Here is a 16614-nt window from a genome sequence, read left to right on the forward strand (position 1 = left end):
ATAAGAAAGAAGGGAAGGAAGGAAGGAAGGAAGGAAGGAAGGAAGGAAGGAAGAAAGGAAGGGAGGGAGGGAGGGAGGGAGGGAGAGAGGGGCCAGTGCTGTGGCATAGTGAATTAACGTCCTGGCCTGCAGTGCCCGGCATCCCATAAGGATGCCAGTTCAAGACTTGGCTGCTTCACTTCCGATCCAGCTCTCTGCTGTGGCCTGGGAAAGCAGTAGAAGATGGCTAAGTCCTTGGGCCCCTGCACCCATGTGGGAGACCTGGAAGAATCATGGCTCCTGGCTTCAGATCATTGCAGCTCTGGCTGTTGCAGCCATCTGGGTAGTGAACCAGCGGATGGAAGATCTCTCTCTCTCTCTCTCTCTCTCTGGCTTTCCTTCTCTCTCTGTATAACTCTGACTTTCAAAAAAAAAAAAAAAAGTGAGCATCCTGGGGACACAGGAGGAAGAGCTGAGGTGACCAGTTTCAGCTAGAAGGCACTCAGCCCTTCTGTCCATAACAAGGCAAAGGACTGCTTATTTATAGGTACAGGCAGCTTGCTCTAACACAGCCCAAGTGCATGATGTAGCCACAAGAACATCAAAAATCATTTGACGGAGAGAAGAGACCAAAACTCTGTTGAGTTACTGCCTTGCTGGGATATGAGGCTCAGGGATTGCTCCGTTGCAGTCTACGTATCAAGGCCTCCACTGCTGGAGATGTTTAGATGTACAGCCTCTGTCTCTCTCACCAAATACAAGTTACCTAGGAGCTGCTTGTCTAAGTAGAGTGCCCCATTGCTTGGTAGCATCCCAGTATCCTCAGTACACTGTGGAATTGAATGGACGCTTGCATGAACTTTGAGTTAGATGGCAGCCAAGCCACAGAACAATCGGAAAATGAGGGACAAGTTATTTCAGGCAGGGTGAAAAGGAAAGTTGATGGGCTCAAGGGTGAGGTTTGATCTCAAATAAGGCTTCTGCTCTGGTGGTCACAGAAGGTAGAGACTGGCCCTTAGAAGCCCCATCCACAAAACTGCACCAGGACCGTGCTGAAAAATTTACACATGCACGCACACACACACACACAAACAACACATATAGTGGCAGGTATTCTGATCAGATACAAACATCTAAATTAGCTTGTGCAATGGCATAGAGAGAAGGTAGACAGTGCTCATTTAAAAAACCATCCCCCCAGCAAGGGGAAAAGAAAAAAAAAAAAGGCCTGTTTCTGTTAGTGGAAAGCCATGGAAGGAACTGGCCAGCCAGCTAACGAAGTACTAAACTGTCGGGCCTGAACTGCAGGGTTGGACTTAGGGCAAACCCACAGAGGAGACTTGTGCTGCTTTGTCACCACCAGTGCTGGGGCAGGCTCTGGAGGCAAGCGGCAGGCCAGAACCAAAAAGGCAAGGCCTGTGTCTGCAGCTGGCTGATTCAGAGCCAGGGAACCTTCCAGGGAGTAGCACCCGTGGGTCTGAATCCCATCTTAACCCATTTTCTGTTATTGCCCCAAGATGCTTGGGGCTGGATAAAGTATAAAGAAGAGGTTTGTGTGGCTCTCAGTTCTGGAAATCCAAAGCATTGGCACCTGCTTCCTGGCTTCTGGTGAGGGTATCGCGGCGTCAGTGCAGAAGTGAGAGGCACGAGTGTGAGAGAGGTGGGGAGGGGAGGCTGACCCACTTGACTGTACAGCTCCCTCTTACAATAAATCATCCAATCCCATAAGGCCTAACTCAATTCTGTGACCTAATCCAGTCTCGAGAGAACTAACCGGCACTCTCTAGAAAGACATTAATTGGTTGATGATGGTAGTACCCCAGTGATCGACTCACTTGCTTAAAGGCCTCAGCTCATAATGGTCCCACAATCTCTCTCACTGCTATTACATGAGTCTTTGGAGACAACTCATATCCCAATCCTAGCAAACCCCTCGCCCTTTCTCCCTGCCCAGTTTCCTGCGGTATTTGAATAGCAGTTTCGCATACTTTTCCATCTCTCTGAAGTGGTTAACTTACCAAGCTCAAGCTCACCTGCAGCACTGGAATACACTACCCAAGACTTTTTCAGAGCTGGATCGAAAGAGGAGCAGCCGGGATGAGAACCAATGCCCATATAGGATGCCAGCGCTTCAGGCCAGGGCTTTAACCTGCTACACCACAGCGCCCTTTAACCTGCTACACCACAGCGCTGGCCCTCCTCCAGCCTTTTTCATATGGGCGCTGACTGGTTCCACCCTGCGACCCAATCCCTCCTCCCAAAGGCCCCGCCTGCCAACGCCACTGCACTAGAAGTGGCATTTCAACACAGGACTTTTGGCGGGACACACACACACAGACCCTAGCTCCCGGGGTGCAAGAAGAAATATCCAAGGAGCATAATAGTCCAGAATATTCTTAGAGTTTGGGCAGGGTAGCTTTGCAGAGCAATTGACGGCAAACTGTAAAGAGTGCTTGGGGGGCTGGTGTTGGCGCTGTGGTGTAGCAGGTAAAGCTGCAGCCTGCAGTACTGGCATTCTATATGGGCGCCGGTTCAAGTCCCAACTGTTCCACTTCCCATCCAGCTCTCTGCTATGGCCTGGGAAAGCAATGGAGGATGGCCCAAGTCCTTGGGCCCCTGCACCCACATGGAAGACCTGGAAGAAGCTCCAGGTTCCTGGCTTAGGATTGGCACAGCTCCAGCCTCTGCTGGAGTATGAAGCAGTGGATGGAAGACCTCTCTCTCTCTCTCTCTCTCTCTCTCTCCCTCTCTCTCTCTCTGTGTGTGTGTAACTCTGACTTTCAAATAAATAAATAAATCTTTAAAACAAAAAAGAATGCTTGGTTTCAGCTTTGTTATGTTTGTCTTAAGGGGGGTTTTATTTCTTCATTTTGATAATCAATCATACCTTGCCAGGGGGCTTAGAGGTTGTCAGGTCAAGCTCTCTCAGCCAGCACTCCCACCCCTGCTCACTCATGGCACGGATGAGTAAGCCATGACCACAGAAGACAAGCGACTTGTCCCACAATGAGCAAGAGTCAGACACTTCAGCCAGAGGCCCCTCTGCCACCTGACAGCAAGGGACTCTGCGGTCTATGACACAGAAACATTGCTAGTTAGGGCCAGCGCTGTGGCATAGCAGGTAGAGCTGCCGCCTGCAGTGCCTGCATCCCATATGGGCACCGATTCCTTGGGCCCCTGCACCCACATGGGAGACCCAGAAGAAGCTCCTGGCTCCTGGCCAGCTCTGGCCATTGCGGCCATTTAGGGAGTGAACCAGCAGATGGAAGACCTCACTCTCTGTTTCTCCCTCTCACTGTCTGTAACTCTACCTCTCAGATTAAAAAAAAAAGAAAAAACGAAAAGATTAGAAACAACGCTAGTCACAAAGATCAGAGGTTAGAACATCCTCTCTTTTTAAATTACACTGTTTCTGAGGTTGAATTCCAATATCTTTCTGTTTAAATTATATCTTTCATTTATGTTGAGAGCAGATCAAAGAATAAGAAGATAAGCTCCATGGGTCTCTGGGTGGCCAATCTAGGGGACAAGGCCAAAGCACTGCCACACATGAACTTGATTTAGAAAAAAAATCCAGGATAATTCAAACAAAGTTAAAAGACCGGGTGAAGAACCTGAGTTCTCAATTATTAGGAAAATTTTACAATTCAAGAAAATCAAATCAAAAGGAGCATGCACAAGTCAAGTTTTATATGTGGACTTATCTATTCATAGACACGTGGTACACATACAAATATTCTAGTGTGTGTGCACGTGGGCGTGCCTGGGCAATTCTTAGACTATAAATTTAACACTGAAAGTAATTGGTTCTTATTTGAGAGAAAAGGGGACTGTAAGTGATGAGTGATTGACATGTTTATTCTATATGAGAAGATGCAGTATTATCAAAGGCACCCAAACCATTTATGTCTTCCCTGTGGACCAGATCACAAAGGGGCTGAATGTTCATGAGGGAGATGAAAAACGAGATAGAGCCCCTGGGTATCCCCTTCCGGCGGCCATGAAGGTTCATGTGGACATCTATTTATATCTAGGCTCTAGAGGCTGAACTGGAGCAACGGGGCCACCCACGGCCCTAAATGAGACATCAGTGGGGGTTCTAGCCCTAATTATGGTCCGCTTGACCACAGAGACCCAGACAAGCCAATGAACCTGATAGCCCAGAGAGGCTGATCAGACCCTCCCGCCTACTTCAGAGTGAAGCTGTAAATCTGAAAAAGCAGATGTCCAGGGGAAAGGCCCAGGACCAGGCCACAGGTGTGTCTCAAAGTGTGCCGATTCTAAAAAATGTCCAGGAGGAGGCCACTGACAGCAAACGACCCAGGAACTGGACAGACGCTAGGTGTGGGTCAACAGTCCTGCGGTTTGTTCACTGGCTCAGCTGCTGGGCTCAGTCATCACTCTTTAGGGCCTTGAAAAGGCAGGGCCAAAAAAAAAAAAAGTCAGGAAAGACTTCGCATTCTCTGGCCACAGGTCTTTTGCGGACGCTCAAGGAGACATGGATAAAGGGCTGTGAGTTGTTCTGCTTACACAACCACCACCCTGAAGGTGGCAAAGACTCCACGGGCATTCTATGCTGTCTCCTCTTTGCTTTCCCTGCAACCCTAGCTCCCCAGGGGGCTCCAGCAGACACAGGCTCAGCACCCCTTACAGATGCCAACTCATGAAAGCTTTGCTTCCCAGCCCAAATCTTGCATGGGAATTGGCTGAAGAAGAGGAACACTTGAAAATTAAAAAAAAAAAAAAAAGCAACAGAAAGCACTCCTAGGAAACTAAATCAAACACAAACAAACAACAACAACAAAACACCTGTCTTCTTATAGAAAGATAAGGCCATTGCTTTCCAGATCAGTAGTCCATGCATATTGAGTTATTTTATCTTTCCAAGGCACAGGTTGGCAAGACCGAACCATTCAAAACTTATCCTCCCATTGCCAACACTCTGAGAATGGCAGGCTGGAGGGAGGCATCCCCCGCGAGGCTGCAGACAGGGAGGGGCTCCCCAGAGCAGAGGCCATGGCTTTCATCTGGATGTGAGGGGAAAGAACTTGAGTCTCCCCTAGGCCTTGACTGAGTCGTGGCCTTTGGCCCTCTCTTCATTGCCTTTCGGTTTTGTTTTGCAAACAGGAAGCTGGAGCACTTCGAAGGCCCCTTCTTCTAAGGTCCTGATTGGAAAGGACCCTCCTAAACACAGCCCGTGATCTCCGACATAGCAGCCCAGTACTAAAATGCCACCAGCCATGTCAGCAGCTCTCAATAAAGAGATGGTTTGAGGGAGTTGAGAGCGGACCTCGACACAAGCCCACATGACACCCTGACACCACAGGTCCTCAGATCGGCCACTGCTGCCCACTGAGCACCGTGGCTGATGTCCACACGGCACTATCTAAACAGCTGAAACTCTGCGACTCCAGAGCCGGGAACCATGTCTGAGCATCAGATCCAAAGCCCTCAGTGTACAGCCGACAAATTGAGGCCCCAAAGCTTGAAGCTGGGACTTTAGCATCAGGAAACTGGTTCGTGGTGACAGCGGGAATGGCTCTGAGCTCTCCCGACTCCAGCTTTCCATGATGCATAAAAAAAAAATATATATATATGTAAAGAAAGGACTTAGTATCGATGCACTACTGTTCTCCACAGGGTCTTTATAACTTCAGGAATATTCACTCATTCATCTCCCAGATCAATATTTATGACTTCCCAGTCCCTTGGACACCCCAGAGAGCAAAGTAAGTGGTGAGAAGGCACCCGGATTATGTGGAATCTTGCCTTTTTTAATGGCGATCGATCAGCAATCAGATGTGCAGCTAAAATTATCAGGCCACTGCAGGGCTCAGACTACTGCCATTTGAGGAGAGGTTGGGGGTGGGGGTGGGGTGGGATTTGTGTTTTAAAATAGCTTGACCAAGTAGATTATAAAAATGATCAATCAGCTATTAATATCCAAGGTCCAGGGCTTTTTTTTTTTTTCTTCTCTCTCACACACATATCAAGCATGTAAAAAGTTTGCTGTGGCTCAACAATCTCTCCTACAAATCCTCCCACTGATTTACAGGCATCAAGAGGCACCCAAAAACTGGCATTTTGAACCTACAAGGAGCTCTCTGGAGAGAGGGCCATGGTTACCCTGGAGGACAATCAAAGCATACAGCATCCCATAATGGTGTGATAATATTTCACTCCCCAGCAAACAGGCAAGATGAGCGATGAGTTAAAACTGGAGACACTTGCTTTGGACTGAAGGAAAAAAAAAAAAAAGAAAATAAATTCAAATCCCCTTCCCCAGCTAAACAAACACTCTTAGGTTTTCCAGTCCTATGACCTAGATATAGTCAAAGAGATCATACAGAATGTTCCTAGGGAAAAAGGGCCCTCCACTCTCAGCTGTTCAGCCAATTCTTCAGCTCAGACAAAGTCTTTACAAGGGAGCAGTGAAGTAAACACAAGCAGAAGAACAGTGACAGACCTTAGACAGACTACACTCGGCGTTAAGGAGCTTCAGCCACGTGGTGTCAACCTCCCATTACTTGCTTGTAGCAACATATAAGCCAGGCAATTCTCTTAACTCTAGTGTTCTGAATTCCCACAAGGAAATACCACTTTTCAGAGAAGGGGAAAAAAAAAAAAAGCAAACACATTTTCCTGTATTGTCAATGATGGGTGATGGAGGGGGAAGGAGGGAGAAAGTGGGGTCAGAAAGGTCACGGGGACAATGATGTACTCCATGTAAAAAAAAAAAATCTCCACACTGCAGAGATGGAAAAGACACCGCGTGGCTGGGCTGAGCTGAGCTCTGGAGGAGCCCACACTCTGAAGCCAGCATGTTTTCAGCTCTGACTTGCAAACTGTATTAAATAATGAATGATGTAAATTAGACTGCCTTATTTATTAACAAGTCCAGTGTGGCTTATGTAACCACACTCGCCATTTAAATGCGTGGTTCTTAAATGCATATAAAGCACAACCAAAGTTCTAGAACCCCCAGCGGAGGCGTTCAGAAGTAAACAGCAGAGTAATAAAAACGGATGCCTCTCGCTGAATCCTCCTCAACGCCAGGGTTGCTTTTTTTTTTTTTTTTAAAGTACGATTAATCACGATGGCAAAGCTTATTAAGGTGAGAGGGCCAAAATCAATGTATTAATGGCCTAACATTACAGCTGCTTAACCAGGCCAACAATAAATTGCACGTAGAGGCGCTCTGACAGCAGAAGTTGCAAATTCTACTTAGGTGTGCTAAGCGGAAAAGTGTCCAATTTTTCCCCAATATCACTCCCCCAAATTGGAGAATGTCACCCCAGAAATTCATGAAAAGATTCGTCTAAAACGTGTACATATAAACTTGCAGCCTTTCCCCTGGCCATGTCGATAGACTCAGCACCCCTGAACTGTGCACTTCATGGTTAAGATGGGGCATTTTACGTTACGTGTTTGTCAGCACATACAGAAATACATGCACGATTTATTTTAGCCATGCCTTTTATAATGTGGATGCACAGAACTTGTCCTTTGCAATGCACTCTGGCACTGGAGGGAACTGGGACCTCCATGGCCTGTTACATAACTCTGGGCCACTCTTGAATGCCACGTACATGTGACACTGGGACTGTTTTTAACTTCCATTTAGCACTGCCCTGTTCCAATCATTTCCAAAGCTGTCACTTTAGCAGTGTGGTTGCTGGGCAGATGTGAGATATCTCTACAGATAAGGGAGACACAGACGGAGATCTAGCACGTTAGTGGGCAAAGGGTACAAGACAAGAGACTGTGATGGGGAGATTTTTAATAAAATAAATTCCAGCAATGAGGCTGACAGTAAATGGTCAGATTAGCTAAAAATCTGCCTATAGGGGCCAGTGCTGTGGCGTAGTGGGTAAAGCCGCTGCCTACAGTGCCGGCATCCCATATGGGTGCCAGTTCGAGTCCTAGCTGCTCCACTTCCCATCCAGCTCTCTGCTATGGCCTGGTAAAGTAGTAAAAGATGGTCCAAGTCCTTGGGCCCCTGCACCTGCGTGGGAGACCCAGAAGAAGCTCCTGGCTCCTGGCTTCGGATTGGCACAGCTCTGGCAGTTGCGGCCAATTGGGGAGTGAACCAGTAGATGGAAGACCTCTCTCGCTGTTTTTCTCTCTCTCTCTGCCTCTCCTTCTCTCTCTGTGTAAATCTGACTTTCAAATAAATAAATACATCTTTTTAAAAAAAATCTGCACATAACAACATACCTAACTACCTCCTGATTAATCTGGGCACATATTTTTTGAATGTCTTTCCACTGGGTGCAGTGGTTCCAAATAGAGATTAGATATCTATAAAAAAGCAAGAACTCGTTTTCGGTGATACAGTCAACCATGGCTTCAGCAAATCCCCACTTTGCCCATCAGTCGATTTATTTACATTATCCCTGTTCAAAAAATCCGAAAGCTGCAACTTCAGCTCCACACCATTAAACCAGAACTTTAAAACAGGTTATTTTAGGAACACCACTGGGACTAATAACAAAGTTTAAAAAAAAAAAAATGTGTACTTTGGTTCCCACTGTAGCTGGTACCCACTGGCCGAGAATTTAAAAGCTGTTCCAGCAAATATTAATATGTAAGAAAGGGAGTACAGATGGTGTCATACAAGTATGAGAGCGAAACCAGCTCCTCTACTGATGTCACTTGGAGATTAAAAACAAGCAGAATTCAAAAGACTTCGATGAAGGGCTCTGCCAACAAACACGGCCATGGGGTTTACAGAGGAAGGTGGCAGGACACCCAGCGGCTGCAGGGGACAGGGTAGAGAACCGCACTTCCCACAGAGGTTCCATTTCCCAGCCTGTCTCATCTCCCCAAACTGATTCCTCAATCCTGCACACCCAGCCCTACACACCTCTCAACTCCCCCAATCCTACTGGGCTTTCAAATCAAAAAGGAAAAAAAAAAAAAATCAGAGTAGAAATCAGGAGTGGTGTGACAACACTTAAGTCAATTTTTTTTAAACTCCATCTGAAAATCACTGACCATCAGATACGAGAGAAGCAACAAAATGTTTGTTTTGAGAACAGGTAAAAGAAAGCTCTGTTCTAATCTACTGAGTTCTCATAGATCAGGCAGAAAATACCAGGCAGGTTTGAAACAATGTTTTTCAATTTAAAGACAGTTTTCTCTCTCTCTCTTTTTTTTTTTTCCCCAAGCTGGTGGCCTTATAGTGAAAAAAAGAAAATGATTGATTAACCTTATCTCATTTATTTCATTATACATCTATCATCTCATACAGGATTTCAAAACCAACCACACCAAAAGCAAAACAGAATAGTACTGTGTCCATGCTCGCTGCGAATCTCTGAACTCTGTACGGCCCCCTCCATCTGACTACTGACACCCCATCTCCTGAGAAAGACACACTGATTCTGACAAAGGCCACAGACACTTTGGCTCAGCCTGCTGAACCCCGACTGGGCCCCGGCACAGGGCCAGCACAGTGGGGGGCCCTACCCTTCCTCTCCTGCCTGGCCGCTGAGCACCATGCCAAAAAGACTAAGCTGTCTTGTGATTTCAGCCCTGGGCCTTGCGTTACCAGCAGAACAGGCAACAGGGACCAGACCGGTCTCTTACTTACAGTACAAAACAGGTTATCTCCATCACCTAGGCTGCAGGAACATGGTTGTGCCTGTTCTGTGTGTGGGGTGGGTGGGGGTGGGGGAACATGCATGCGCACTTGCCAACCGGAAGGCCACAGCCCAAGCCCTCCTCAAAGGCTGAACACCAGCCTCGGTCAGGAAAACCGGCGCAAACTTTGCCTCCCTCTCCCCTTCCAGGGGACGGATGAAATCTCAGGGCCACCAGATACAGGCCATGGCAAAGCGCCATCACTAGGAGAGGTAGCACAGGACAGCCAGCGACAGGACCGGTGAGCTCCTGCTGGGGAGCCAGGTAGCAGGAGGGGACAGAAACACACATCTCTGCTGCCCCATGCCCTTCAGACGCTTCCAGGGCCCCAGGTGGGAGACAGCACTCATCAAAGACTACACCCTGCGTTCTCGTCCAACCTAGGGACTTATTCCATGGGCAATTAAGATTCCCGACCCAAATGGTCTCTGGGAAAGAAAAAAAAATCAGCTCCAAATTAAATCAGAGCAGGCTCTCAGGCTCCCAAGGACCGCACTGTCCACACTCAGGACTTCTCCTCTTACAGATCATTTGCAAGGCCGTCTCTGCTCCAGGAGATTCCAAAGGGAAACTGATGAACTCCAACCCTCAGAGAAAGAGGTGAAGGCAAGAGACTCCCGGAGATGTCAGAAACTTCGTAATTTTCGCCTCCTTTCTCGTGCATATTTCTGGGACCCTGCCTAACACATTGTCCCAGTGGCGCTCCATGAATTAAAGGCGTCCACAGCAAACTTACAGCAAAGGGGAAAGCCAAACGCACAGCCCAGCAGAGCTTTGGAATATAAAATGCCTGATGGGATGCCTTCCCACCAGGAATATAAGTGCATATGGATAGAGTGTTTAAAAATAAGCTTGCCATATATACCTAAAAACTTATCTGAAAATGTCCCACTTCGCCCCGTGCTAGGTGGGCTCCCGCCGGGGAAAATAAGACAGCTAACGGGGCAATGGCCCAAGCCCACGACCTGGCCCGGACCCACCGGGCCAGTGAACCCCAGCCCGTGGGGGGGGGGGGGGTCGAGGAGAGAAAGGACTCACATTTCGGTGATGTTCTCCGGGTCTGCACTGTTGGGCTCCAGCCTGGGGAACGCCATGAGGCCGGGCACAGGGTCACTGCACCAGATCCGGGAGGCACTGCACGTGCAAGACGCGGGACAGGCGACAGCGGGCCTCCACAAGCCCAGGGCCAGCCAGCAGAAGCTCCAGAGGCGCGCCATGGTGGGTCCATGCCACCTCGTCCACAGCGACATCCCCAGCCGCCTAGGGGGTTAAGCCCAAGTGTGGGTCCCCGAACTGCACCGGCGGCAGGCTTCCCCGCTCCGCCGCCCGTGCGGGCAGGCCTTGCCCGCGCTCGCCGCTCTCCGGGGTTCCTCGGTGCCAGCTGCGGGCGCGCAGAGTCGAGCGTGTCCGAGGCTCCGCGTGGCCGGGGCTCCGGGAAGTGTTGGCGCGGGCAGCACCGCTCACAGCGGCCGGGGCATCACAGGCCGCTTCCCAGGGGGCGCTACCGCCGCTCCGAGCTCCGCTGCGGCCGCCGCTGCATGGCCCGGGGCGTGCGGGGCACCGGCCGGCGGCGCTCCCGGGGACTGTCTCCGGGCGCAGGCTCCTTGCTAGGCGCGCGCGGGGCCGCTCCGGGGCTGAGGACAAACAGACACGCGCGTAAGCCTGGGCGCTGGGCCCCACGCACGCACGCCCTGGGGGCTGGGGCACTCTCCCTCCGCGCTCGCCGCTCCCCAACCCCGACCCCGGCCCCGAGACTGTGGACGGGGTGGGAAGCGCCCAGCTCTGGCCTGGGAATCGGCTTGCCCCGGGGGGATGGCACGGACGCCGCTGGGGCCACCAACATGCCCACCCTCTCTTCCCTCAAGGCTGAGGCCAAGGGACGAGAGGCGGGGAAAGGGTCCCTGAAACAAGATGCCATGGCACAGGCCGGGTTGGGGGGAGGGGGATGGTGGGGACCCTTTCGCGGGGGTGGGGGGGACGCGGCCACTGCCGGCAGCGATGGCTCCGCGACGGGGCCCCCCGAATGATGCTGCAGAATCTGCCGCGGCTGCTGCCGGGCGCCGGGGCGGGGGCGCGGGCAGGTGGCGCGGCACGTCCCACCTGGGCAGCAGCTGCGGCCGCCCCGGGGAGGGCGGCGAGGGCCGAGGCGACGGGAGGGCAGTGAGTGTGGGCGCTGCTCACCCGGGCTCCGGCGCCTCACGCCCGCCGGCGGCGCCTGGGTCCAGGGTCCAGGCTCCCCGCTGCCGCCGGGGGACTGAGCGCCGCGAGCGCCGCGAGCCAGGGAGCGAGCGAGGCTCCTGCTCCAACCCAATTCCGGGAGCCGCCGCCGCCGCCGTCGCCGCCTCTGCTACTGCTGGCGAAGTGACGTGAGGGCTGACGCAGAGCAGGGGCAGAAACTCCAGAAAATTAGTCTGAAATCCAAAAACACACACGCTCATACACACACAAGCCCATCACACCCTCCAGACAAAAGCCACGGGGAAGGGAGGGGAATCTGGGGGCGGGCGCGGGGAGGGAGGCACCGGCGCCGCCGGCCAGGAGCCGAGCGCAAGCAGCCGTGGGAGCCCGCACAGGCGCGCACACACGCGCGCACAGCCTGCCGTGGGGACGCGCGCGTGCGCGGGTCGCGCCGCGCCGCGGTTCGACGCCTCCGGGTCCCCGACCCTCCTACAGAGGCCGTCCGTCTCCCATTTGCAGACGGGGGACAGGGCTGGGTTCCGCTCTGAAAAAATAAAATTAAATTTAAAAAAAAATGCGCTGATGCTTATTGTTGGAATCCCCCCCCCCCCCAACCCTGCTGCGTTCTCCTTTGCCCATCCTGCCCAAAAAGGGTCGGCGAGCTCCGCTAATACGGAATGGATAGCTGTCAACGCCAGGACCTGCTCTGCTCGGGGAGCCAAGGATCAGCGCCCCCCGTTCCGGGTCACCTATTTGGGGATGGGTTGTTTGAGGAGGGGGTGGGGGAAGGAGGTCTTCTCCTTGGTGCTTTTGAAGGGGGAGGTGGGGGGTGGTCTCCAAACACAACCGGAGCTCCCTAAGTGGGGGGTCTTTCTCCTGGGGTTTTCTGCCATCACACGCCCGGGAGAGACATGTGAGAGGTAGGGAACGCGCGTGGCGCGCTGGGCTCCGTAACTGCGCGGCAGCCACGCCGGCCTGTCCGATGCGTTGGCACCGCGTCATGTTCTCTCATGCTTCCACCTGGCTGGCCGCAGCCATTCCCAGACCGTCGCTTCACTCCCCCGCGAGACCCACCCCCACGCGGGGCACCCCGAGCCCGCGCGCCCCTGCCGTACCTTGCGCGTGTGCGGGTGTGCGCGGGGGTGCACGAACGCGTGCCCTGCGCCCGCGCCGCTCGGAGCACGGTATGCATCCAGCTACAGAGAAGCCCGGTGCGGGCAGAGCCTCGGGGGCTCACTAGGGACAAGTGAGGCGATCCGGCGGGGTCGGCGCCCACCCGTAACTGCTCCGCGGGCGCAGTTCAAGGATGGCTGCGGGCCATTCGCAAACCTGGTCTGAGAATCCGTCTTCCCATTTGCGGCTCGGAGATTCCGTTTTTTCCGCAGTCATTTAAAAAAAGGGAACTGGGGAAAAAATGCACCGCAGTGCCTGACACTAGCGAGGGCTCTGGTGCCCCCGCGCGGGGAGAGAGCGCCAGCCCACGGCCGCGGTCGCGGCGGGCGCAGCGCTGGGGGCGCGCTCGGGCGCCCGATGCGCAGCCGGCGGCGCCCGACGCGTGCGCGGCTCGGACCCTCTGCCCGTGCGCTGCTCGCCCGACCTCGCCGAGCTGCTGCTGCTGCAGCCGGGGAGAAAGGCGAGCAGGGTCCCCCCGCGCGCGCGCGAGAGAGAGAGAGAGAGAGAGCGCGCGCGAGGGCGACCGCAGGTGGTCTCTTCCCAGACGTTTAGAACGCTCACGGATCTGCCGGCACAGGCCGGGGCTGGAAAGGCCCGAGACGCTGACCGTGACAGGGGATGCTCGGATTTTTTGGCACCGCCTTAACACAGGACAAGTCAACCTGAAGCTTCCCAAGGGGGTGGGGGGGTTTCGGTGCGGATCCCGGGCCGCTGAGAGTACCCGCGAGGATTCTCGCGCTCGCAGCACCCCGAAATCTCGCCGCAGCCCCCTCCCCCGCCCCGCCCCCGCAAGACGAGGCGAGCGGGGCTGCCCCAGCGTCGTCTCTGGGCTTGGACACGCCTGGGTGCCGCCGAAAGGCTGCGCTGAACCTCAGCCCCGCAGCTCGCTCGGCCTCCATCGCCACGGATGGGAGGCCACAGGGCAAAGGTGTCTGTCTTGGCCGGGTCACGCAGGAAGCATTGCGCCTGTGCTGCTGGTGTCTTCCAGGCGGAGCGCTCGGGGGAGAGGAGTGTGGGTGGTTGCGGTCCCTACGTCGCTCCCCCAGCCCCGTGTTTCTCGGAAAGGGCCCCCTTTGCGCCCTAGTGGCCGGGGGATGTAGATGCAGCATCTACGAGGATGGACCCCGTCAGCGTGAGCTGTGGACCAGAGATTGTTAATGATGCTGGGCTGTTAGCCGGATGGATTTGTATTAGGATGGGCATAGAACACCTGTTAATGTTTATATCCTAAAGGATCCCGATGAATATCTCGCACTAAAAGTTTGGTGGTCCTGCTTCCAATCACCCTTACCTGCTCCACTCCTTTGTCCGTAGTAGGTACTTGGTCTTTTTTTTTTTTTAAGGCCTGTGAGTATTTTTTAAAATATTTATTTGATTGTTTAAAAGGCAAATGACAGAGGAGAGACGGAGAGATTTTCCATCCACAGGTTCACTCCCCTAGATGGCCAGAAAATGCACCATTGGCCCAAACAGAAGCCAAGAGTCTGGGTCTCCCAGGTGGATGCCAGGGACTCAAGCATTCGGGTCATTTTTGGCTGCCTTCCCAGGCCCATTAGCAGGAAGCTGGATCAGAAGCCGATGGACTCAAATGGGCAGCCTGATGTGGCTGGCCAGTGTCTTTATTTTTTTTTTAAGATTTTATTTATTTATGTGAAATAAATACAGAGAGAGAAGGAGACACACACGGAGAGAGAGAGAGAGAGAGAGAGAGAGGTCTTCCATCTGCTGGTTCATCCCCCAGGTGGCTGCAACGCCAGAGCTGCGCTGATCTGAAGCCAGGAGCCAGGAGCCTTTTCCTGGCCTCCTACACTGGTGCAGGGGCCCAAGGACTTGGGCCATCCTCTACTGCTTTCCCAGGCCATAGCAGAGAGCTGGATCAGAAGTGGAGCAGCCGGGACTTGAACCAGCGTCCATATGGGATGCCGGCACTGCAGGCCACGGCTTTAAACCTCATGCACCACGGCTCTGGCCCCTCATAGATCTATCTCAGCTGCAAAGCCTACTGTGTATTCCCCAAAGATCATTTTGGGGATTCTCAGATCATAGCTTTGTGGAAGATGAGCACTTTGCATATGGATATAATTTGCACATGCATATGAATATAAAATAGAAATCATTTCCCCCAGATCCCTTCAGTGCAGGCATGGACTGCAGGCTGCACCCCGGAGTGAACCATGATGCACCTAGTCCAGTGTTTCTGTAACAAGTACATAGTACATAGTACAAGATGCCTTTTACATCACAACCCATACACAAGGGGCCGGCACTGTGGCATAGTGGATTAGGCCACTGCAGTGCCCGCATCCCATATGGGTGCCAGTTCAAGTCCCAGCTGCTCCATTTCCCATTCAGCTCTCTGCTATGGCCTGGGAAAGCAGTAGAAGATGGCCCAAGTCCTTGGGCCCCTGCACCCACGTGGGAGACCTGGAAGAACCTCCTGGCTCCTGCCTTCAGGTCAGCACAGCTCTGGCCCTTTCGGCCATCTGGGGAGTGAACCAGCAGGTAGAAGACTTCTCTCTCTCTCTCTCTCCCTCTCTCTCTCTGCCTCTCCTTCAATGTGTAACTCTGACTTTCAAATAAATAAATCTTAAATATATATGTATATATGTGTATATATATATAAGTAGCAATCATTTTTAAGATTTATCATAGATCGATGATATGGCTCAGATCGAGAGAACCCAGTCGGCACGCAGCTCCCTGAATTGTGCAGATATAAGTGAGTCAAGAGCATGTACAGGGAGCAGAGTTCACAGGGCAGAGAAGCAGGGCGGCGGGCATTACACAGAGAGAAATGTGGAGAGCTTCAGAGGGTCCTTCTCAGGCATACAGCAGAGCAGGGATGAGCACAAGCAGGTGGAGAGCTTACCTGAGGCCAGGGAAATTGCGCTGGAAAGATGAAAGGGAACAGAGCCAAGAGGAAAATTGCAAATACTCCCTTTCAGAATTCGTGGGATGCCACTAAAGCAGTTGTGGAGGGAGGATCTCATAGCACTGAATATCTTTGTTAGAAAAGAAGAAAGGTCTCCCACCAATGACCTTGGCTTTCACCTTGAGAAACCACAGCCATCATTGTGCACAGGAGGTTAAGTCACCTCCTGGGACACTGCGTCCCAAATGGCCTTGGCTGTTGTGGCCCTTTGGAGAGTGAACCTGTGGATGGAAGATTTCTCCCTCCCCCTCTCCCTCCCCCTTTCCCTCTCCTTCTCCCTCTCCCTCTCCCTTTCCTCTCCCTCTCTCTCTCTCTCTCTCTGTTACTCTGCCTTTCAAATACATAAATCTTCTAAAAAAGGAACCAATAAAAGAAGAGGAAGTTAAACACAAGACAAACTGAAGACAGGAAATAATACAGACCAGAAAGGAAAATAGTGAAATAGAAAACAGTGAAATAATAGACAAAGTCAATGACAGTCAGGGCTTATCCTTTGAGGATATCAGTAAAACTGGTAAATGATCAGTCAGACTGATCAGGAATAAAACAGAGAAGACACAAAATTAACAATAAATAAACTAGAATTTATTACTACACAAGACATTCTATAGATATTAAAGAAGCAATGAGTGCATGTTGTGACAATGTTACACAAATAAAATTGACAAATTAAGTGAATGTATTTTTTAAAGATTTATTTATTTATT

At 52.0% G+C, this 16614-nt stretch overlaps 1 protein-coding gene across 3 annotated transcripts in view; it reads right to left on the bottom strand.

Annotated features, from left to right (window-relative positions):
• NTRK2 (neurotrophic receptor tyrosine kinase 2) overlaps positions 1–10874 on the bottom strand; it is a 374642-nt gene extending 363768 nt beyond the window's left edge. For all 3 annotated transcript variants that reach the window (XM_062207127.1, XM_062207126.1, XM_062207125.1), the window contains exon 1: positions 10663–10874. In XM_062207127.1, coding sequence (XP_062063111.1) covers positions 10663–10874 — 212 coding nt within the window. The remainder of the gene's footprint in view (positions 1–10662) is intronic.
• Positions 10875–16614: the final 5740 nt, after the last annotated feature.

Source organism: Lepus europaeus, chromosome 12 (assembly GCF_033115175.1).
Source record: "Lepus europaeus isolate LE1 chromosome 12, mLepTim1.pri, whole genome shotgun sequence".
In the NCBI taxonomy this organism is placed as follows: domain Eukaryota; kingdom Metazoa; phylum Chordata; class Mammalia; order Lagomorpha; family Leporidae; genus Lepus; species Lepus europaeus.